The sequence below is a fragment of the Procambarus clarkii genome, chromosome 15, assembly GCF_040958095.1.
Source record: "Procambarus clarkii isolate CNS0578487 chromosome 15, FALCON_Pclarkii_2.0, whole genome shotgun sequence".
NCBI lineage: Eukaryota > Metazoa > Arthropoda > Malacostraca > Decapoda > Cambaridae > Procambarus > Procambarus clarkii.
In genome coordinates, this window is record NC_091164.1 from 35,209,654 (window position 1) to 35,235,569 (window position 25,916).

Consider the following 25,916-nt stretch of genomic DNA (forward strand, 5'->3'; position numbering starts at 1 on the left):
AACAAGATAACCTAAGAATAATCTCAAGGTAACAACAAGATAACCCTAAGATAACCCCAAGATAACCCCATGATAACCTCAAGATAACCCCAAGATAACCCCAAGATAACCCCCAAGATAACGACACATTAACGACGTTTAAGATACCATGAAGGACTTCAGTAAAAGGCGAAAGATTTCCCCGTTTAGAAGGGAAGCCTGACGGAGAAATATCCAGTAAAGGACAACTGCCAGACTGATGTAAATGAACATGCTGAACAAACGTCAGCATTTATCACACAATTTGAGCTGTTTAGATACGAAAGACTTCGTTTAGGTCTTCGTAACGACCCGTACAACGTCCCTGTAGATCATAGGAGGTCTTGAAGACCCCTACGCGGATGTTATCACTTGGAGATGGACGTATCTGAAGACAATATTTGAAGCAGTTGCAGGAATTACTTAAGAAGCTCCTCCATTCTGGCCTGCCCATCAACTTAGGTGAAGTCTATATCTATATCTATATCTATATCTATATCTATATCTATATCTGTATCTATATCTAGGTTATATATTACACACAGAAGTGACAATAGCGTGATGCATCAAATGAACACATGCACAAGAGAGACTGCAGGACCCGTGGTAAGTCAGGTTGATTTCCCGGTTGCAATTCTTTTACCATGTCGTTGCTCAGTCGATTAAGGCAAGGTTTGGGATGCTCTCGGACGTAGGTTCGAACCCTCGTCACGGCTTTTGGGGATTTGTTCATTAGATTATATGTGATTGACAGTGGAGACTTTGTACTCCAATCCCATACAATTAAGGGATTGAAGCGTTCAATCCCTGACCGTCCACAAGTGATTGGGCACCATTCCTTCCCCCCGTCCCATCCCCAATTGGGGTGGAGGGTAGAGCGACAGTCTAGCGTCATGCAGGTTCGCGTTCAATCCCCGACTGTCCACAAGTGGTTGGGCACCATTCCTTCCCCCCGTCCCATCCCAAAGGTATTCTGTCCCCCCCTATCCCACATTCCCCTCCCTATCCCAGCTCCTAGTCCTCCCGTTCCCCCTCACCCCCCCCAGCCCCACAGGTAAACAACCTCTGAGTACCTCAATCAACGTTTTTTCCTCGTCCGTGGTGGCCGTGGTGGTCCGTGGTGGCCGTGGTGGGCCGTGGTGGCCGTGGTGGTCGTGGTGGTCCGTGGTGGCCGTGGTGGTCCGTGGTGGTCCGTGGTGGCCGTGGTGGTCCGTGGTGGCCGTGGTGGTCCGTGGTGGCCGTGGTGGTCGTGGTGGTCCGTGGTGGCCGTGGTGGTCCGTGGTGGTCCGTGGTGGCCGTGGTGGCCGTGGTGGTCCGTGGTGGCCGTGGTGGTCCGTGGTGGTCGTGGTGGCCGTGGTGGTCCGTGGTGGCCGTGGTGGTCGTGGTGGTCCGTGGTGGCCGTGGTGGTCCGTGGTGGCCGTGGTGGTCCGTGGTGGCCGTGGTGGTCCGTGGTGGTCCGTGGTGGCCGTGGTGGTCCGTGGTGGCCGTGGTGGTCCGTGGTGGCCGTGGTGGTCGTGGTGGTCCGTGGTGGCCGTGGTGGTCCGTGGTGGTCCGTGGTGGCCGTGGTGGTCCGTGGAGGCCGTGGTGGCCGTGGTGGTCCGTGGTGGTCGTGGTGGTCCGTGGTGGCCGTGGTGGCCGTGGTGGCCGTGGTGGCCGTGGTGGTCCGTGGTGGCCGTGGTGGTCGTGGTGGTCCGTGGTGGCCATGGTGGTCCGTGGTGGTCCGTGGTGACCGTGGTGGTCCGTGGTGGCCGTGGTGGTCCGTGGTGGCTGTGGTGGTCGTGGTGGTCCGTGGTGGCCGTGGTGGTCCGTGGTGGCCGTGGTGGTCCGTGGTGGTCCGTGGTGGTCGTGGTGGTCCGTGGTGGCCGTGGTGGCCGTGGTGGTCCGTGGTGGTCGTGGTGGTCCGTGGTGGCCGTGGTGGTCCGTGGTGGCCGTGGTGGCCGTGGTGGCCGTGGTGGTCCGTGGTGGTCGTGGTGGTCCGTGGTGGCCGTGGTGGCCGTGGTGGTCCGTGGTGGCCGTGGTGGTCCGTGGTGGTCCGTGGTGGCCGTGGTGGCCGTGGTGGTCAGTAGTGTGAATGAGGACTACGAACGCACGCACCACCTGCCAGGTGGCACTCAGGTGAGTGCCACCCGACAGGTGGCTCGCGTAGTCGTAGTCCTCAAGGATTTTTGGGGATTTTCCCGGAAGTTTGGCGCGTCTCGGACGCGTGTGAGCGTCCTGTGTTTGGGTATGTGGTCAGGAAAGAGAGTAAGTCATGTTGATGGGTGCCAGGTGGTGCGCGTCGTCGTCGTCGCAGAGAGTTTGGGAGGGAAATTTCCCGGAAGTTTGGCGCGTGTCGGACGCGGTCTTGAGTGGCGGGTGAGCAGGTGTACCGCGTCGCTCTAGTCACAAAGGGAATTTCTGGGAAGTCGTAAGAAAATAGAAGGATAAGAGGAAGGAGTAAATGAATATGTATGTGTGTTTGTCATAGACTTAATCCTGTGTGATGATGATAATAGTTTGATGATAGTAAGGTAAGTAGAGGATGAGAGGGGATCCAACATAGTGGATATGATGTTTGGGGAGGGGGGAGGGAGAACCCCCATACCTGAGAGGAAGGCCTGGACATCCATTAGCTTCCCCCCTACAGGAAGTCGTAAGTGTTGAGGGGTAAGAGAGCGAGAGAGCACCCTCCTGCGGAAGTAACCCATTTTGTCTTAAAGGGTTTTCAATGTTCATCCCGCCACGGTTCCCCATACACTGTGGATTCGTTAAGGAGGAGCGAGGTACATACTCCTGCCGACAGACGGACCCACACCTGTCAGCCATCAATCACTTCTCATTTGACCCGGGTCGTTTCCCTCCCCTCACACACACATATGTGTAAGCTATATCATAACGTGATCAACATGGTGAGAGCAATAAACGAGGGAAAAGTAAACTCATTATATATAAATTTATTTCTTTATTAAACACTTAAGCGATTCTCTCTGTCTCTCTCTCTCTCTGTCTCTCTCTGTCTCTCTGTCTCTCTGTCTCTCTCTGTCTCTCTCTGTCTCTGTGCCTCTCTCTCTCTCTCTCTCTCTCTCTCTCTCTGTCTCTCTGTCTCTCTCTGTCTCTCTCTGTCTCTCTCTGTCTCTCTGTCTCTCTGTCTCTCTCTGTCTCTCTGTCTCTCTCTGTCTCTCTGTCTCTCTCTGTCTCTCTCTGTCTCTCTCTGTCTCTCTGTCTCTCTGTCTCTCTCTGTCTCTCTGTCTCTCTCTGTCTCTCTCTGTCTCTCTGTCTCTCTCTATCGCTCTGTCTCTCTGTCTCTCTGTCTCTCTGTCTCTCTCTGTCTCTCTCTCTCTCTCTCTCTCTCTGTCTCTCTGTCTCTCTGTCTCTCTCTCCTTCATATTGTTCATTCATAGTTCCTTTTCATTAAACTATTCAGTTTTACATATATAAACAAAGTCAGGGACTAGTTTTACTAATACATCTTCTCTAGTATCCAATGATTTTCTTCGAGATTTAAAACACAGCTATTTCAAACGTATTAAAATACAATAATTTAGTATCAAGCTCCAGCTCCTATCCCCGCCTTAGTCCCCTGTCGTATAATGAATACTAACAGTCCAATCCCTCTAAAATTTAAAAATAATCATATTTCAAACGTAGTTCAATACAGTAATCTAGTTACCGAGCTCCAGCTCTTGTCCTCCACCTTAGTTCCCTCACACATCTTCGTTAATACCAATTCAAATTCCCCGAAATTTCTACCCTCTATATTTCAGACATAGTTTAGTAAATGCAAACAGTTACCGAACTCTAGCTCTTATCCTCCGCCTTAGCTCTCTCTCGTATCTTCGTTAATATCTAATCAAATTCCCTGAAAATTCTACCCTCTGTATTTCAGACATAGTTTAGTAAATCCAAACAATTATCAAACTCTAGCTCTTGTCCCCAGCTTAGTTCATTTGTACAAGATCGTTAGTAACAGACCAATTTTCCCCGAAATTTAAAGCAGACATACTTCAAAGTTAGTAAATAAGATCAAGTCAGTTACTGAGCTCCAGCTCTCGTCCCCCAACTTAGTTCTCTCTCGTATATTTGTAAATAACCCATCAATTTCACTGTAATTTTTACCCTCTGTATTTCAGACACCGTAAATAAGATCAAAACAGTTAACGAGCTCCAGCTCTCGTCCCCACCTTAGTTCTCTCTCATATCTTTGTAAATATCCTATCAATTCCCCTGAAATTTTTACCCTCTGTATTTCATAGTAAATATGATGTAAACAATTATAAAACTCTAGCTCTTGTCCTCTGTCCAAGTTCACTCCTGTAAATTTATTACTATCAGTCCAAATCCCCATGAGATTTGAACACCCAACTACATTTTCAGACATAGTAAATAAAAACCGGTTCAGTTATCAAGTTTCAACTCTTGTCCCCCCAGCTTAGTTCATTTTGTACAAGTTCTTTATTTTCCAACTAAATCACCCTGAGATTTAAGATCACCTTATTTCTAATGTAGTAAAATTAATCTGGACATTAGCCAAGCTCCATTTCCTCAGTCTTAGATCATCGAACATAATTATATCCGATCAAGTCCCTCTCCAGCCTATCTGTTTATCAGAGTAACCACCTTACCATTCTCATCCCCAACATTCTCATCATTCCATGTTCTACAAATGTTCACAGCATGCTCAGTTCAAATTTTTCTGCCGTTTTCCCCGTATATTCACTATGTTCTTTGTCATGTTTTTCATGTACATCATATGTTCTCTGTATAACTTTTATACTCAATATTCATGTTCTCAATGTTCTTAGCTTGTTCTTCACATGTTCAGTGTTCATTCTTTGTATTCCCTATGTTCCTTATCATGTCTTCATATTCTCTATAAGTTCTTATTCCCTGCATGATCACTCTATTCATCAACTTTTTCTTACATGTTTTCTGTGTTCACCGTATGTTCACTGTGTTCATTCCCCTACTTAACCTCAATTTTTTATGTTCTTTGTTTCTTCCATTCACTATCTAGTTCTTTGTCAAATAATATTATACTGCAATACAGTTCCCTCAACAATTTTAGCCACCCAGTTTTTATTTACAAAACTATGTCAAAGTAATTCTCATAGACAACTTAATAGTTCTACCAACCCCGTTCTTAAACAAATCTACACTTTATTCAGTTCCAAATTTACAAAGACAAACCTTTCTTGTAACTTCTTAACTAAAAATCTTTCGCCAATCAACTAAAACAGTCACTTTCCTCATTTCTCAACTAAACTTATTATCCAATCAACCAAAAATAGTCAAAGGAATCTTTCCAACGCTGTTCATAACTAAACTTATTCCCTAGTCATCAGAAAAATAACCGTGTTCTTCATGTTTCATTGTCATTTCATAACTAAAATTATCCATCAATCAACAGAAAAAGTCATATTCATCATCATTGTTCCTAACTAAAATTATGTTTTGTCAAGTAAGAAAAAATAACCAAAGATATCTTTCATCACTGTTCTTAACTGACATTATACTTTGGGGAGCACAAATAGTCTCCCTCGTCATGTTTTGTCTTTTCCTTAACTACAAGTATTCATCAGTCAAATAAAAAATAGTTACTTCATCATGTTTCCCTGTCATTTCTTAACTGAAATATCACTTCTCTCATCTGAAATAGTCATGTGTAGCCTCTTTCCAACACTGTTCTTAACTAAAGTAGCCTTTCACTTTGCTAAAATAATCATATTCATCATTGTTCCTAACTAAAATTATATGACGTTAAGTAAGAAATATAGTCAAAGACACTCTTCGAGACATCAAGGACTTACTCAAAGACATCAAAGTTGATCTGCAAGATATCTTCGAGACATCAAAGTTACTCTTCATTACATCAAAGACTCATTCAAATACTACTCATGTTCTCAGAAGTCATTCTCAAAGTCATCACCGATTTTCTCAGAGTCACCAAAGTTATTCTCTGAGTTAACAAAATACTACTCATGTTCTCAAAAGACATTCTCAAAGTCATCAAAGTTATTCAAAGAGCTAACAAAAGTTATTCTCGGAGTCACCTTCGTTCTTCAGAGAAACTTTCCAAAACATCTTTGTTCATCAAAGTTATTCTCGGAGTCATCAAAGGTATTCTCTAACTCACTTTGGTCATTAAAGTTAATTTCTATGTTATAAAAGTTTGTCTCAGAGACATCTAAAGTTAATCTTAGAGTTATCAAATGTAATCTATAACTCACTTTTGTTCATCAAAGTTGATCTCAGAGTTAACAAAGGTAATCTCTAACTCACTCTCGTTCATCAAAGTTGTTTCAAAGACATCAAAGTTAATCTCAGAGTTATCCAAAGATATTCTCATGTCCACAAAGTTATTCCAAGAGACGTCAAAGTTAATCTCAGACATCTTCGTTCATAAAAGTTATTCTCAGAGTCATCTAAAGTTATTCTCTAAGACATCAAAGTTATTCTAAGAGCTATCAAAAGTTATTCTCAGTCATGATATGTTATTCTCTAAGTAACCTTCTGTTCATCAAAGACATTCTCTAAGCTCTCAAAGTTATTCTCTAAGACAACAAAGTCATTCTCAGAGTCATCAAAAGTTATTCTCAGACTCACCTTCGTTATTCAAAGAAGCCTTCTGAGACATCCTCGTTCAACAAAACTGTCCTCAGAGCCATCAAAAAGTTAAATACAGTCATCAAAGTTATTCTCTAAGTAACTTTTCGTTCATCAGAGAAGCTTTCTAAGACATCTTTGTTCATCAAAGTTGTTCTCTAAGACACCTTCGTTCATCAAAGAAACTCTCCGTCCATCATGTTATTCTTCAAGACATCTCCAGTCATAAAATTTCTCTCCAAAATGTAACTAGTTCAGCTTTTCATACCAAACCAGCACTTCTGTTAAAATATATTTTCTTAGTCACTTTACCCTAAAACTGTTCTCAGAACTACACTGCCCAAATCCTACGTAACCTATCCTCTCCACCCAATGTTACTTAGTTAACGTAACGTTCCTAAACCTAACTTTACCTATCCTAACTTAACTTACCTTACCTTTACCTATCGTACCTAACTTAACCTGCATAACCTAACTTTACCTATCCTAACATGACTTACCTTACATTACCTATCTTACTTAACTTAACCTGCACAACCTAACTTACATAACTTATCTTACCTATCCTAAAGTAACCTAACTTGCTTTACCTAACTTAATCTACATTCCCAAACTGATGTATCCTAACTTATCTAGTCCAAACCAGCCATGATCTAACTTACATAATTATTCCTGCTTGTCTTTTGTGTTTCGTCAATCATTGTCTCATATTCATTTACTCATTTCAAGGGTTAATTTCTCAAATGGACATTTTTGCATTTCAAGTGTTATTTGTTTAAGATTGGGTGTTTAACCATTTCAAAGGATTTTTGTTATATATGGGAATTTACTCGTTTCAAGGGCAAATTTCTCAAATGGTCATTTTTGCAGATCATGGGTTATTTGTTAAAGTTCATCAAGTTGCTCATAAGTTGTATTTATTATGTTTGTTAATGGATTATATCATAGGAACTGTCCATGATTAATGCTTCGTTAAGACTGCTAAAAACTAAGGAACTGAGGTGGTATTTATACAAACATAGTCATTTACAGGTGTTTATTCACATATTTTATGTACAGCAGCATCATTTTTAAAACTAAACATAGTTCTTACAGTTCACAAACAATAATATTAAACATCATATTTTTTAAAACTAATCATAGTTCTTACAGTTCACAAACAATAATATTAAACATCCTATTCATTTAGTATAAAAGTTCTAGACATATTGGCATCCATCTTAATACTACCTAGCAATTGTACAACATAAAATCTAGCGAGGGTTGAATAGTTTCTGAGCTGTAGCATCGCGTTTGCTCCAGGGACGGAATATTGGGTAGAGTCTCCGTGCTTGCTCTACTTCCTCCTCCCCCTCCATAAACACTTCTTCCATCTCCTCCTCCTCTCTCACTTCTACATCCATCTCATCATCATTGTTATTGGGAATATCAGGATGACCATACGCTAGGGACTGTGTGGGGCTTAAAATGTAGCGTTTATCGTCAAATGCTGACAATCCTCTGCAGGTACTGCGACATGTACAAATCTTTCCTTGCACGTTGCGTATAGATCTCGACACATACCTGATTGAAGTGTTTGTTTCAAGAGTGTGTTGAAATGAGTCATGTGAGAGTTTCTCTTGTAGATGGTAAGGTACGCCCTTACACTTGCAAGTGTGCTCCCCATCATGTGTGGTGAACGAATATGTTTTAGGTCTGAGAGCAATTAACTGGTTAATAATCTTAGAGCCTATTTCAGACTTGAGCAATCCTAGTTCACCTTCTCGCGCTTTAGAGTATGATGGATGTGTGTCATTAAAATTACTAAAATCCATACAGTCGAAGAGAGGAGACTTATTCAACTCTTCAAACACATCCTGACAGTCCAGTTTAATGATAAAAGAGTCTGTGTCTGTATATAACAGACTCGCTTTATTCCCATACGCAGGTTTGACAACATCATACCAGAACTCATAGAGTCGCCTCTTAGCAATTTGAAGTATATGATAGCCCAGATACGTAGGAGTGTTGACTAGGAGAGACTTCTGCTTGATAGTACATATCACACGATCCTTACTTAACAAAAGACTCCGCTTGAAGAATGGGTTTCGAGCATGTTTCAGGAAATGACTACGATCTGTGACCAAATAGTGTTTGTTCCCATATTTAGATACATCTGTGAGACTCTTTCCATATATAGAGTTTGATACGAGTTTGAAAGCCTTTTTTTTTATCGCGCATTTGGTACTGGCACGTTCACGAACATTGGTTTCAATGAAGTCTTTAAGGTAACTCTCCTGCTCGAATTCGTAGATATCATGAACTTTAGCTACTTCTAATCCAATGCGCATGAGCAACTGTAACAAGTCCAGACTAACGAGGTAGTCTTTCTGAGGAAGGTGAGAACCAATTAATTTAGTGTTGTTTTTAGGCAGTCCGCGACTTTCTTCTGTAAGAATATTCTTACTGTAGGGTGAAATGTGTTCCTCAGTAATGCATGTATGGGAAAGAACTAGGGGCAGTTCATCTGTATACCTAGCTACCTCAGGTCGGACCTGCAGTGTATCACACAACACCCAATATCCCTTGGACCTGTCACATGGGATATTCTCCAAACAGTACGTCACGCTCATTGTGGTTCAGTTTCCGAATCCCACCACGAGGGAGCAGTTCAGTCATACACGCCCCGTAAAGACTATTAAAATCTAAGTAAATGATGTAGCTACTATCTTCCCCTAGATCTAAGCCTGTGTGCCTGTTCTCCACATTCGTGTACTGTCTCGTCACACTGGTGAACCCACCTCGGAGATTCCGACGAAGTAAATCATATAACAATGGGTCTGACACAACATCAAGTTGAACTTTCGATTTAAGCAAGAACGCATCCCAAGCAAATGAGGGTAAAGAAATGTAGTGTGAAATGTCTAATTTGTAGAGAGCAAGCATGGTGTCTCGCCAGACTGTGAACACATCAGCTAGCAATCCTGTGTCCACTTTGAGGTAAAGGAGCAGATAGTCCCCTATGTTGCGACATTTAGCCAAATCAAAAATTTCTAAGGCTTGTTTATAATCTGTTTCTGACAACTCTTCGTCTTTTAGTGTATTGTAAAACTTATCACGAGAAGGGAGTTGTGGTTCATCTAACACAGACATAGAGGATAAATAATCATAGCAGAATGATTGTTTACCCTTGAGTAGTTTTGGGATGGCCGCTTTATTTACCCCTTTTAACATAGCCAAAGTGAATGTGGTAGGTTTCCCACTATCGATGTGATCCTTGGCTATTCTTCCTAGCGAACCGTTGAGAAGGGCTAAACTATCCAAAAATCTTAAGTTGTTCACATCGACTTTCATAAATTTAAATCCATCCTTAGCTAATATATCTATTTCACTTCCTGGTCTATCTCTCATCTCGTTTAGGATTACTCCTAAATCATAGGAAGCGTTGTGTGAAAAAGTGTATAGGAACTTGTATGAATTTACACACTGCAAATTACATCTATCACAGTAAGCTGCTTGATAATTGTGGAATCTTACTGTGTGGTCGTGATGACGGACTTTGATTACATCTTCTCCGTTAAAAGGTAGATCACAGAGTTCACAGGCTGTTTTTGTCTCAAATAGTGCCTGCTGTTGCTGAGACATGTGAAGTTCATAGGATACTAGCCCCTTCTTGATTCGTGCCCATGACGCTTCTAGCGTGGTTATAAAGTGATTGGCCGCATCTTTACCCAAATAAGTATCTTTCTCAACAATATTCTTCTGTCTGTCAATGATAATGTACGCATACGCCACTGCGTTGTGACGTGTTTCTATCATTCCCTTAGGGTTCGAGCGGTCTAACATGCACTCAAAGTCATAAAAGCACGTGTGACTAGGACCATATCCCCGTCCATAGTTACGGAAAGTAATCTTCCTCTCTGGTGGGTAGAATTTGAGAGTTTGATGTACTTTGCATGTACTTTCATGACTCTGCGTGCTATCTGCTGGGAGTGATATCAAACAACAATGACAGAAGCTGTGATGACTTGGGATGCGATCTGGATTGCTGCGCATATTACGTACATATTGGTTAAAATCCTTAATTAATACTAAATGTTGAGCTTCCAACATCAGCAATGGTATGACATCTGTATATCCGCCTCTTCCCTTCCTAGCTAGTGTAATGTAGTGTCGTTGTTGTCGTCTAGCATTTTCATCTCTTTCTAGTGAATAGATGAATATACTGACTTTATTCATTTTCTCTACCTTGTGAATATCCTCAAACGTCACTGCAGAATTGACATCAGCTGGCCATTTCATGTGTCTGAGACACCAAGTAGCATTCACAGATCTAGCGCGAATATTATCTAGGTGCATCCCCTTAGCTAAACATTTATAAGCTGCAACACACTGCATAAGGCAAATATCAGCCTCTCCCTCTGGACTGAAAACCAACTGCTTTCCACGCAAGCCTTCAGGATAGTCTACATGCGAGCCTAATCTTATCGGATGTTCAATCTGACCACAGTTAATGTAAAACCCGGTGAGCCGCTCAACCAAGACATTGGACTCTTCCCTCGCTTCCAGATACTGGGATATTTTCCCGGTCAATTCGTCAGCCCAAAAATCAATAAGAGTTTCTACCTCCTCACGAGTTATCATTTGCCCCTCACCTCGTATGGGAAAGCCATCGTTATTTATAGGATCCAATAGATTATCCTCCCCGTCTTGTTGTACATTTAAATTCCTCACAAATAGAGTAATGTCTGGGTAAATTAGGAGGGATGGGTGTTGTGGAGAGAAAAGGACGCGTATCTCATTAATGAAAAAATCCTTGTATGTTCTCAGATAGAGTCCCGGGGAGGTGTTAACATGTTCTGGTATGGAGAATGAAAGCCGGACATAACTGCCGTTATAGTTATCAATTCGATCCAGCAGCTGAGGTTGAATTTGTAGGGCAGGTGGAGGAGAGGGGGAAAGAGGTGGTGATGGGAGAGGGCTGGGAGGGGTGGGGGGTGGTGATAGCCCTCCCCCTCCGAGATGAATGGGGGAGAGTGCCTGGTCAGCTATTACGCCAGACGGTGCTAACAAGTCAGAATTGACAGACGCTGGCGGGTCAAGGTCACGGTATGCTGAGCTGTCGTCTGAGTCACTGTCTGTGATGCTGATGTTCTCACCACTGCTGCTGCTGCTGATGTTGTTGCTGCTGCTGTCGTAGCTGTCACTGATTGATTGGGGTATGGGGCTGGGGGAGGAACGGGGGGTTGAGTGAGCGCGTGAACGAGTCCTCCCCTCCCTGTGAGACCCGGATGTGGGCACTGTCTGCCCTGCTGTGTCACTTTCACAGCCACTGCTGCTGCTGTTGGATGTCAAATCTATGCACGGCGGTGTGTCGTCTGTAAAAAAAAGAAAAACATATTATCTCTAGAAAGCATATATATATATATATATTATGAGGTGAGGGAACAGAGTAGTGGGAATTAATATGTTTAGGAAATAGACTGAAATAGGACAGTATTAACTTACTTATGTCCTGGTGAAGGGGTTGAGCAGGTGAGTGGGTATGAATTCGTAACATCGTGTTAACAGGATGAGATATGGTCTCGTAGCCCCCCATCTGGCGGCGCGGCTGAGCCTGATGAAGGGGTGGGGGGTGCCCGTGAGTGAGATCTGCTCTCCTTAGCTCAGTGTGTGAGGAATGGGGTATAGGCTCGATGGCGTCGATCTGTTCCCTCCGTCGATTGAGGTATGGATTATAACCTGAAATGGAACAAATGATATTCAGCACGGGTGAATGGGGAAAAATATGTTTATTATGTATGTGTGTTCGCTTGCAAGTGGATGAAATACAGATATGAGAAGTATATTTTTATAAGCTACCTACGTTTATGTGAAGTTTCATTCCAGCGATGACCTCCTCGCGGGGCAGGTGAGCAATAAGGGCACTTCACGGTTTTGTAAACTGAAATTGGAAAGAACATATTTAACTGTGTGGAATGTAATAGCCCGAATGAGAAAATATTCTCACACTATAGTAGTTTACACGTGATATTTCACCTGTGGATGCCATAAAATGAACTGTGGAATATTAAATATGAATAACACTCACGGTTATCACAGAAAATCTGCTGACATCGCTTGCATTTGATGTCGTAATGTCCTAGGGGCGGTTTTTCACAGCTTGCGCATTACAGCCGACACAGTTGATTCGGTGATGGAATATAAAACACTCCGCATTTCATGCATGCTGTAGAGCTTCGCCTTTCCATGACGTGGAGATGTATGACGCGTGTGTAGCGGATGAAGTCTCGCAGTGAACTGGCGGCGCGTTTGTGTGTGAGGGGAGTGAAATGCCCGGGTCAAATAAGAAGTGATTGATGGCTGACAGGTGTGGGTCTGTCTGTCGGCAGGAGTATGTACCTCGCTCCTCCTTAACGAATCCACAGTGTTTGGGGAGTCGCGGTGGGATGAACATGACTCCCAATCGATCTGTCTACTACCTAAACCCATTCTACAGATTGGTTGGTTGACTAGCGTGACGGGAAGGTTCGATGGACTGAATGAAAGCCTTTCTACATCTGTCTGCTAGCTAAACCACCAAGAAGAAGACTTATTATTATTATTATTATTATCGTTGTAAATTGCTTAAGTGTTTAATAAAGAAATAAATTTATATAATGTGTTTACTTTTCCCTCGTTATTGCTCTCACCATGTTGATCACGTTACGATATAGCTTACACATATGTGTGTGTGAGGGGAGGGAAACGACCCGGGTCAAATGAGAAGTGATTGATGGCTGACAGGTGTGGGTCCGTCTGTCGGCAGGAGTATGTACCTCGCTCCTCCTTAACGAATCCACAGTGTATGGGGAACCGTGGCGGGATGAACATTGAAAACCCTTTAAGACAAAATGGGTTACTTCCGCAGGAGGGTGCTCTCTCGCTCTCTTACCCCTCAACACTTACGACTTCCTGTAGGGGGGAAGCTAATGGATGTCCAGGCCTTCCTCTCAGGTATGCTGGTTCTCCCTCCCCCCTCCCCAAACATCATATCCACTATGTTGGATCCCCTCTCATCCTCTACTTACCTTACTATCATCAAACTATTATCATCATCACACAGGATTAAGTCTATGACAAACACACATACATATTCATTTACTCCTTCCTCTTATCCTTCTATTTTCTTACGACTTCCCAGAAATTCCCTTTGTGACTAGAGCGACGCGGTACACCTGCTCACCCGCCACTCAAGACCGCATCCGACACGCGCCAAACTTCCGGGAAATTCCCCTCCCAAACCCTCTGCGACGACGACGACGCGCACCACCTGGCACCCATCAACATGACTTACTCTCTTTCTTGACCACATACCCAAACACAGGACGCTCACACGCGTCCGAAACGCGCCAAACTTCCGGGAAAATCCCCAAAAATCCTTGAGGACTACGACTACGCGAGCCACCTGTCGGGTGGCACTCACCTGAGTGCCACCTGGCAGGTGGTGCGCGCGTTCGTAGTCCTCATTCACACTACTGTGGTCCGTGGTGGCCGTGGTGGCCGTGGTGGCCGTGGTGGTCCGTGGTGGCCGTGGTGGCCGTGGTGGTCCGTGGTGGTCCGTGGTGGCCGTGGTGGTCCGTGGTGGGCCGTGGTGGCCGTGGTGGCCGTGGTGGCCGTGGTGGTCCGTGGTGGCCGTGGTGGTCGTGGTGGCCGTGGTGGTCCGTGGTGGCCGTGGTGGCCGTGGTGGCTGTGGTGGCCGTGGTGGTCCGTGGTGGCCGTGGTGGTCGTGGTGGCCGTGGTGGCCGTGGTGGCCGTGGTGGTCCGTGGTGGCCGTGGTGGTCCGTGGTGGTCCGTGGTGGCCGTGGAAGGCCGTGGTGGGCCGTGGAAGGCTGTGGAAGGCCGTGGTGGGCCGTGGAAGGCCGTGGTGGGCCGTGGAAGGCCGTGGTGGGCCGTGGAAGGCCGTGGAAGGCCGTGGTGGGCCGTGGAAAGCCGTGGTGGGCCGTGGAAGGCCGTGGTGGGCCGTGGAAGGCCGTGGTGGTCCGTGGAAGGCCGTGGAAGGCCGTGGTGGGCCGTGGAAGGCCGTGGAAGGGGTCCATAGAATTATTCGAACCCCAGTTGGAAACAGACCCAACTATAGGATGGGTTAACCCAAGTATCGTGCTTCCAAAAGGGTCGCCCAAGTTGGAAAAGACGAACGCTGAAAGAATATTGTTGAAAACATCTTGATAACTGATTAAACCAAAATTATTTATTAGTCAGAAGAAAGACAGAAACGCGATCTATATGTAAAACCTCTACCAGACAAATATTTTAAGTAAAACCGAAGATATTTGTAGTTGTATAAAAGTGGCAGTTTTCATCACTCGTCGAGCTCGAAAACCGCAGCATTCATCTCAGAACCATGCCTATTTCACGCAGATTCCTTAATAAACGTAAGAGTTTTATATGTCACACGAAAGACAGATATATAAGCTTCGTTCTAAATACCTTACCATGGGCATATTTAAATTTAAAGCGAAGATACGTGTACTTTTATAATAGCCGAGCTCCGACTCCGGACAGATCGATCGACGGAGCAACTCTCTCAGAACAATGCTTATTTCACGTAAATTTGTAAATAATCGTAAATTTTTTATATGCCTCAAGAAAGATAGGAATATAAGGCTCATTTTAAACACTTTATCATAGACATAATTAAAGTTCTAATGAAGATTCATGTATTTTAATAATCGCCGAGCTCCGACCCCCGCATAGACTGAGCGACAGAGCAACTCTCTCTCAGAACAATGTTTATTTTACGTAAATTCGTTAATAAACACAAAATGTTTTATATGTCTTAAGAAAGATAGAAATATATGCTTTATTTTAAATACATTACATTAGACATATTTAAAGCTCAAGGGAAGATATATATGTTTTTATAGTTTCGTTCAGTAGCTTTTCGGTCATGGAGTGAAGACGCCTACGCACTTGCCAATATGTTGTGTAATTAACAAAGATACGCTAATAAAGCCTAAAACATTACATGCCTCCAGAAAGACTGAGCTATAATCGTTATTGTGAGTGCACCAAAGGAAATATATCATGTTGGAGACCAATGATATAGCAATTTTAATTTAAGTTTCGACTCCCGCCCGGGCGAGAGAGATGGGGCGACTCTCGCCCCATCTATTGGAGATTCTGTCCACTAAAGACCCAAAGCTACTCAAACCCTCCTAGCATTACGTCAGCAATGAAGTAATATGGTATATTTACTCACTATAATGTGGATGCTGGATGCAGAACATGAGAAAACATAATTTTACTCTGAAAAAATATAATTTCATAACAAAATAAGATGTAAATATGTAATAGAAGTTTAATTGCAGTCTCCGTGGTGTAGTGGTAAGACACTCGCCTGGCGTTCCGCGAGCGCTATGTCATGGGTTCGTATCCTGGCCGGGGAGGATTTACTGGGCGCAATTCCTTAACTGTAGCCTCTGTTTAACGCAACAGTAAAATGTGTACTTGGATGAAAAAACGATTCTTCGCGGCAGGGGATCGTATTCCAGGAACCTGCCCGAAACGCTACGCGTACTAGTGGCTGTACAAGAATGTAACAACTCTTGTATATATCTCAAAAAAAAAAAAAAAAAAAAAAAAAAAAAAAAATATCAAAGGAAGTCGATGGTCCAAGCAACAATATCGTGGAGCGACTTATCCAAGATATATTGCTCTCTGGAAAGTGCTGGCATATCAACCTTCTGTACACAGTGATCCTGTTACGACCCTGGGTTCTCCAGTGGAAACCAGAGGTCAAAATTGAGCTATTAAACTTCCTGGTAGTACAGTTGGGCATCTCGAATAGCAATTGTTTGTATCTTCCCTGCCAGACGTAAGACTATTATTGTTTCTCAAAGAGCATTTAAAGACTGAGCTGGGGGTTGATTATTAAATAATAACATAGGCACCAACTTTGCTTACTAATACTTTCTAATCATTCATAAAGTAACAATACGTTGCATAGGGGAAGATCTTTAATGTGCTTAGCTGCACGATCAATTAGGCTCCTCCCGGCACCACGACATGAGGGAGGCAGCTGGTGGCTAGCTCGTTCTTCTCTGGCTGGTGTCGTGCGGATAAGACCTACTCTGTGGCTGTATCCCTACTCTTCTCCCTTCTCCTCTTACTTATTTCCCTTACCTGAAGTTCCTGTATCCTTAAGCTAAAGTACGGGGCATTAGTAAGTGTACCTACTCTGGTAGTAACTATTGGTGAGACCTGGGGTTAGTATTTGCCAGTGTTTTGTTTACCCTAAGTGTTGTGTTTTGTATTAGGGTACCACATGGTCTCACTACCCTAAGCTGCATCCAGCTTCAGTGCTTATCCAGTAGTACCTTACCCTAGCTTGTTATTAGTGTAAACCTTGTATCCTGCCTAAGTGGACCAAGGCTTTTAACGTAAGATAGTGTGGTAAAGTTATTATTATTATTGTTATTGGTGTGAGTGTATATGGGGGGTTGTTAAGGGGTTAATAAATAAGTACATGAATTACAGAGTATCTCTTCTTCCAAGGTGGGAGCGCAGTGATCAACCCTTAGACTAACATATATGGTCTTGTAGCAAGTTATTACTACTGTGGATAGTTTATTTTGGGGGCCGGGCCTTTTAGCTCTCCCATATTTGATACTCTTGTCTTCTAACTACCTTTACCCCTTAATAGTACCAGTACCCCATAGAAGCCCCACTCATATCAGTTGTAACAGATCCAGTCGTCGAACTTCTCTGCTCAAATTATCGCAAATTTAATTTATGATGTTAACAAGTAGAATACGTATTTTTAATCAAATCTAACATAACTAGCCAGAAAACGTTAAAGATTATTTAAAAATACATGGCTGGAAGTTAAATCAACTCCATAGAACAATATTTTTGTTATAGATACTAATCGTTATTTGTTGGTATGCGTTCGCTACTTAAACTATCATGTACTGTATTTATGTAAAATCTCTCTGTTTCTTCGCACATGGAACACGGAACCTTACACGCTCTCTGATTTACTGTTTAATAGAAATTCACAAATAAAGCTTATGATTGTATACGTTATCAAAAAGGCAGTGACAAAGTCATTTTTGCGTTTTAATCACAGAGATTAGATCTTATTGAGATAGGAAAGATATTCATATTTTAAAGAAGGTTTTTGAACCATCGCTCTCCCTATCGATAGAAACTAACTTTTTTTTTGTTATTATTAACAAGCTTAGGTATACACAGCAATGTGCTGCTACCCTATTCTATATGAAAGATTACACAGTGTATATCAAAAACTAGCTATAAGTTCATCAAATATTCCCATCTCACAGGATGGTTAGTTATACATGGAATCAGGGGATAAAATACCAGCCTCAATAAAAAAAAATCAACTGTGACTAACAATCAGGTGAGAACATAAAATATAAGGCTGATCTATTAGCCTCCGTTAGCAAAATCCGGGTACAGCATAAGAATATCTTCCAATATTCCTAAGTGTATGAAGTAATTACAGAGTTCGAAGTACCTTATACCATTTGGTCTGAAGTCACTTATAACAGGGCAATCACAGATATAGTGTTGGTGAGTATGTCCCAGCTCTTGTTCACATAGTTTACAATTGGAATATTCACCATTGGGGGCTATTCATTACCTGCAGCCACCTGCGATACATATCGATATCCTAGCCTAATTCTGGCAATTACAATGTCACACTGTCATTGTGACACTAGTGGAAGTTTTATGCTGTCCGTTCATATAATTCTCGATTCTAAACATGTTTAGTTAGTTTAGTTCATTAATTATGCACCCCATATATCATCTTGTGGGCGGTAGAGGAAAAGGTTACAGAGGCACATAAACATGTCATAGCTCTTAATACTCTTGCTTTCTGGCTTTTGTGTGTCAGTGACTGCTCTTCTGTCTTCCCTAATTATCTAAAATATTGCGGCTTTGACAGAAGAGATTGGAATGCCCATATCCCACTCAATTTCAGGCTTATCACATTCAGTTTTAGCTGCCTTGTTTGTGTCATCATGCTGGACAGCACCTATATGAGAAGGTATCCATACAAATGAGACTTTGAAACTCCTACTGTTTGCAATAATGTTGTTTATAATGGATGCTACAACTACAACCTTTTGAAGATCAATCCACACTCTCGTCTCCTCTCACCAGTCAGCCCGTCAGATGTTGTGTCCATCATACACTCACTAAAAACCAAAGCTGGGAACATCAGTGAAATCCCATCCATTGTATACAAGAGCGCCTCCCATGCCCTTGCACCACCTATAGCTCTGCTGTTCAACAAATCCCTTGAGTGTCATACCTTCCCTGATATCCTTAAAAACGCAAGAGTAACGCCAGTTCATAAAGGAGGTAATCCGTCAGACATAAACAACTACAGACCAATATCGAACCTACCCATACTATCAAAAATATTTGAAAAAATTATCTACAAACAGCTCTACTCCTATCTCGAAAAATTCGACATTCTTAGCCCCTGTCAGTTTGGCTTCCGCTCTCAAAAGAGTACCAACGATGCAATTATTAGTCTCCTTGATATAATTTACTCTGCCCTTGACAAAAATGAGTTTCCAATTGGACTCTTCATTGACCTGAGAAAGGCCTTTGATACTGTTAATCACGATTACCTCTTATGTAAACTCCATCATTATGGAATCCGAGGCCATGCACTGGACTATATCCAATCCTATCTTAGTGATAGACACCAATGTGTAGCCATCAATAATATAATCTCTCCCATTCTACCAATAACCGTTGGAGTGCCTCAGGGCAGCATCTTGGGACCCCTACTATTTCTTATATACATTAATGATCTGCCTAATGTCTCTAACATTCTGAAACCTATTTTGTTTGCTGATGATACTACCCTCATTTACTCCAACCCCAACCCACATACACTAAATGATGTTGTTAATAATGAACTAAAAAAAGTCCACTTATGGATGTCAACCAACAAACTAACACTTAACATAGAAAAGACCTACTACATCCTATTTGGAAGCAAATCTACAAATGCAATTCAGCTTCAGATTGACAATGTAAACATTAGCAATAAAAATGATGGAAAGTTTCTTGGCATATTCCTAGACAAGAGACTCAACTTCAGTACCCACATACAACACATAACTAAGAAAGTCTCTAAAACAGTTGGTATACTCTCCAAAATCAGATATTATGTTCCTAACTCTGCTCTCATCTCTCTATATTATGCACTAATCTATCCCTATCTCAACTATGGTATCCGTGCATGGGGTTCAACCACTGCAAACCACCTCAAGTCCATCATCACCCAGCAAAAATCTGCTATCAGAATAATATCAAATTCTGCTTTCAGACAACACACAGCCCCCTTGTTTAACTCCCTAAACATGCTAAACATAATCTCACTCCACAAATTCTCTTGTGTCAACTACATTTACAAAACCCTATTCTTAAATGCAAATCCTTGTCTGAAACTCTTCCTGGACAGATGTAATAGGACCCATTATCACCACACCAGAAATAAATATCTCTTCGATATCCCCAGAGTTAAACTTAATTTGTGTAAACACTCTATGCAAATAAAGGGACCCAGTTTATGGAATTCACTCCCTACTGAATTGAAAAGCTGTCCAACTTTTACATCATTCAAAATCAATACTAAAAAGTACCTAATTTCATCTTCATAGTTTTTCTCTTTTTGCCTTAAAATTGCACTGTATCAATTGCTACCCAATCTCCCAACCTTTTTGTTCCCAATTTGAACATCTTTACCATTGAGATCATTGTTGTTTTCTTATATGTGCTGCCATTCTATTGTATGGTGTTTATAAATCTTGTTTATCTGTAGCTTTTGCTACCCAGTCTCCCAATCTTTATGTACCCATTCTGAACATCTTTACCATTGTGATCATTGCTGTCTTATATGTGCTGTCAATCTGCTGTATGGTGTCTATTAATCTTGTTTAAATTACTAATCAAGCTGTCAATGTAATCAATCAGAGCTTTAATATAACAATGTGCTTTAATATACTTACTTATCTCTCTCATCTCATTTTTCTCTTGTAATGTATCTTTCATTTATCACTTCTGATTGAACTTACCTACTTAAAATTATCTGCTAGATTAAGGACCTGCCCGAAACGCTGCGCGTACTAGTGGCTTTACAAGAATGTAATTACTGTACTATCCAATGTATTCTCACAAACCCAATGTACCTTCTTGTATATATATAAATAAAAAAAAAAAAATAAATGCTAATTTTATCTAGATAATGTAATAAACGAAAGTTTTCTATGTCAACAGAAAGGCAGAAATATTAAGCTACACTTTAAATACTTGTCATAAATATAACTGAAGTGAAAGCGAAGATATATGCATTTGTATAGCTACTTGATACTGTACAGTTACTTGATGGCTTGCTCTAAGAGTGTGAAGCCCTTCACACCAGCCTATAAATTGTGTAATTTATTTCCATATATGCTAATTAACCTTAAAATCTATATGTCAGAAGGAAGGAAGATGTAGACGTTAATGTGACAGCATTTCAAGAAATATCTCTCTCTCTAAAGTTAAATAATACAATCCTATCGCCGGTGTCCGGACACATGAAAGCTACTTAGGTATCAGTGGCCAGCCAGGTGGAGATCACAGGCTGTACAATACTGATAAATTATGTAATTCACAGAGATACGTTGATAAACATTAATGTTTTATATTTTATTAAAAATACAGATATAAACTTTGTTTCATACGTTAAATGTAACAATATTTCAGTATATATTATATAAGCATAGTATATATAATTCAGTATATACCATATATATTAAGACAGTGTCAGACCACGGAGGAAGAATTGAAACAGGAATTTCCTTTAGTACTTTCTTATATTAATACATCTTCAGAACGAACCATTCCTTCTGAAGATGTATTAATATACGAAAGTACTTAAGGAAATTCCTGTTTCAATTCTTCCTCCGTGGTCTGACACTGTCACATTTTTCATTACGTGTTAATTTTCGTGATTTACACACAAAATATATAATAAGATATTGTATATTTAACAATATAAGTATAAGACCCAAGATATATTTATGATTTAACGATTTCCCATAAAATTGCAATGATACCCTAATTGCACACTATCATCATATACAGAAAGAAATTAATTATAAAGTTGACCAAACCACACACTAGAAAGTGAAGGGACGACGACGTTTCGGTCTGTCCTGGGCCATTCAAAAGTCGATTGTGAACTTAATCGACACAATCGACTTAAGATTGGTCCAGGACGGACCGAAACGTCGTCATCCCTTCACTTTCTAGTGTGTGTGGTTTGGTTAACATATTTCAGCCACGTTATTGTGACTCCTCGTCTGCTTAACTTATAAAATTTAAGTCACCTTAATACACAAAACAGAAGTAAAGATATATACTGTTTGTATATTAATTATGACGCATGATCGATGTCTTGTTGAATTATGGTTGAAACAGTCAGATTATATATGTCAGCCACAAGCAAGTAATTATCAAAAGAAGGCGCCAAGCTGAGGATTGTCATCCACAAGTACAGCCACTTCTACCTTTATTATAAACTTTAATATATATTCTATATCATCATAAATTCGGAAACATACAATATGTTTCCAATTTTGTTTTATTAAATTATATATTTTGAAAACAGAGATGTATTCTAGTTTACCTAATATAGAGCATGAATACCACAGACTCATCGTGCGAGTTGTAGTTTATTCTGCACTCCATACTTATCCTGTGAGTCTCAGTGTATTTTGAACCACATACTCATACTCATACTGTGAGTCTTAGTTTATTGTGCACCCTATACTCATCCTGAGGCTTAGGTTACTGTACACCCCTTAGTCATCATGTCTTCCAAGGGGTCCGTGTAATTGCCCAAAGCTAATTACCCCCGAGGACCACAGGCCTCCTCCGGTTAGTTGTTTGGTCTACCAGGCTGTTTGACGCGGCTGTCGTTTACACACATTACATTATATGTCTGCATTACTTTGCTACTCCACAAGCTTCTGTTACCCCTACATATCCTTAATTCTAAATGTCTGTCTACTTCTTGATAATATATATATATATATATATATATATATATATATATATATATATATATATATATATATATATATATATATATATATATATATATATATATATATACATATATTAGTATATTTTGGTAGCAGTCTTTCCTGTAGACATATATTATTAAATATGACCGAAAAAGTAAGATTAATAATTCTAACACGAATTTTCTCAATCTTTCGTACATTTCTTTTCACTGTTGGAGGTAAATCAAAAATCAATTCTCCAAAATTCATTTTTATTTCTAGTCTGACGCGACACGAGCGCGTTTCGTAAAACTTATTACATTTTCAAAGACTTTAGTTTACAAATACACAATTAACTGAATAGAACTTACGCATCGCCGATTTTATATCTACATTTGAGTGAGGTGGATGGGGTGAGGTGGCATTAATAGGGTATTAATTTCATCAACACAAGACAGAACAAGAGGTGGCATTAATAGGGTATTAATTTCATCAACACAAGACAGAACACGAAACAATGGGTATTGAATAGAAGTGTTTGTAGAAAGCCTATTGGTCCATATTTCTTGATGCTTCTATATTGGAGCGGAGTCTTGAGGTGGGTAGAATATAGTTGTGCATTAATTGGCTGTTGATTGCTGGTGTTGACTTCTTGATGTGTAGTGCCTCGCAAACGTCAAGCCGCCTGCTATCGCTGTATCTATCGATGATTTCTGTGTTGTTTACTAGGATTTCTCTAGCGATGGTTTGGTTGTGGGAAGAGATTATATGTTCCTTAATGGAGCCCTGTTGCTTATGCATCGTTAAACGCCTAGAAAGAGATGTTGTTGTCTTGCCTATATACTGGGTTTTTTGGAGCTTACAGTCCCCAAGAGGGCATTTGAAGGCATAGTCGACGTTAGTCTCTTTTAAAGCGTTCTATTTTGTGTCTGGAGAGTTTCTCATGAGTAGGCTGGCCGTTTTTCTGGTTTTATAGTAAATCGTCAGTTGTATCCTCTGATTTTTGTCTGTAGGGATAACGTTTCTATTAACAATATCTTTCAGGACCCTTTCCTCCGTTTTATGAGCTGTGGAAAAGAAGTTCCTGTAAAATAGTCTAATAGGGGGTATAGGTGTTGTGTTAGTGTCTCTTCAGAGGTTGCATGGCGTTTCACTTTCCTTCTTATGATGTCTTCGACGAAACCATTGGAGAAGCCGTTGTTGACTAGGACCTGCCTTACCCTACAGAGTTCTTCGTCGACTTGCTTCCATTCTGAGCTGTGGCTTAGAGCACGGTCGACATATGCGTTAACAACACTCCTCTTGTACCTGTCTGGGCAGTCGCTGTTGGCATTTAGGCACATTTCTATGTTCGTTTCCTTAGTGTAGACTGCAATGTGGAAACCTCCGCTCTTTTCCATGTCTGTTACATCTAGAAAGGGCAGCTTCCCATCCTTTTCCATCTCGTAAGTGAAACGCAGCACGGAACTCTGCTCAAATGCCTCCTTCAGCTCCTGCAGATGTCTGACATCAGGTACCTGTGTAAAAATGTCGTCAACATACCTGCAGTATATGGCCGGTTTCAAGTTCATGTCGACTAAGACTTTTTGCTCGATGGTACCCATGTAGAAGTTTGCAAACAGGACACCTAGGGGAGAACCCATGGCGACCCCATCTACTTGCTTATACTTGTGCCCATCCGGGCTCAAGAAGGGTGCCTCTTTAGTGCAAGCTTGGAGTAGTTTCCTTAGAATATTTTCGGGTATGTCAAGAGGAGTACAGGCTGGATCACGATACACTCTGTCGGCTATCATCCCGATTGTCTCGTCCACAGGTACGTTGGTAAACAGCGATTCTACGTCCAACGAGGCTCTTATCCCTGTGGCCCGTGTGCCCCGCAGTAAGTCAACAAATTCCTTTGGAGACTTCAGGCTGGAGGCGCAAGGAACATAAGGAGTCAGCAGGCCGTTGAGTCGCTTCGCCAGTCTGTACGTGGGTATGGGTATCTGGCTAATGATTGGCCGAAGTGGGTTTCCAGGCTTGTGTGTCTTGACATTTCCATATGCATATCCAGGTTTATATTCCCCAATGAATATTCCTAGTAAACAACACAGAAATCATCGATAGATACAGCGATAGCAGGCGGCTTGACGTTTGCGAGGCACTACACATTAAGAAGTCAACACCAGCAATCAACAGCCAATTAATGCACAACTATATTCTACCCACCTCAAGACTCCGCTCCAATATAGAAGCATCAAGAAATGTGGACCAATAGGCTTTCTACAATCACTTCCATTTCAATACCCATTGTTTCGTGTTCTGTCTTGTGTTGATGAGATTAATACCCTATTAATGCCACCTCTTGTTCTGTCTTGCATTGATGAAATTAATACCCTATTAATGCCACCTCACCCCATCCACCTCACTCAAATGTAGATATAAACAAAATCGGAGATGTGTAAGTTCTATTCAGTTGTGTATTTGTAAACTAAAGTCTTTGAAAATGTAATAAGTTTTACGAAACGCGCTCGTGTCGTGTCAGACTAGAAATAAAAATGAATTTTGGAGAATTGATTTTTGAATTACCTCCAACAGTGAAAAGAAATGTACGAAAGATTGAGAAAATTCGCGTTAGAATTATTAATCTTACTTTTTCGGTCATATTTAATAATATATATATATATATATATATATATATATATATATATATATATATATATATATATATATATATATATATATATATATATATATATATATATATATATATCTAGGTATAAAAAATATATATATATATATATATATATATATATATATATATATATATATATATATATATATATATATATATATATATATGTTAATTACATTATCTTGAATCGGGCAGTTTTATATTTATATGGATCTAGCATATATATATATATATATATATATATATATATATATATATATGAATCTGGCAATTATATATATATATGTAGCAAGCAATTCTATATATATATACACGCTACTGTATATGAATCTGGCAATAATATTAGCCTGATTCTGATATTTGTATTATCTTATATCTGGTATTTTATAAATCAAAACTTTACATATACTGTATTTGAGTGACTCCAGAATTTGTATTATAATGCGGAGTATTTCATCGAAGGCTTAATTACTAATATTTATTTCATTTGTTTACAAATGCCTTAATCTGACAATTTATTAATATAAAAGAATGTCTGCTTTTAAATTAGTGATTTAAAAAAATTGATGTAAAGTCCTTAGTTTGAA

The 25,916-nt window shown here is 40.8% G+C and overlaps 1 protein-coding gene across 1 annotated transcript in view; it reads right to left on the reverse strand.

The window, feature by feature from the left end:
- Positions 1-292: 292 nt before the first annotated feature.
- Positions 293-25,916, reverse strand: part of LOC138365070 (uncharacterized) — a 30,996-nt gene continuing 5,372 nt past the window's right edge. Inside the window, exons 2-3 of the mRNA XM_069325178.1 lie at positions 11,635-11,957; positions 293-406 (exon numbers count right to left, since the gene is read on the reverse strand). Coding sequence (XP_069181279.1) covers positions 293-406; positions 11,635-11,957 — 437 coding nt within the window. The remainder of the gene's footprint in view (positions 407-11,634; positions 11,958-25,916) is intronic.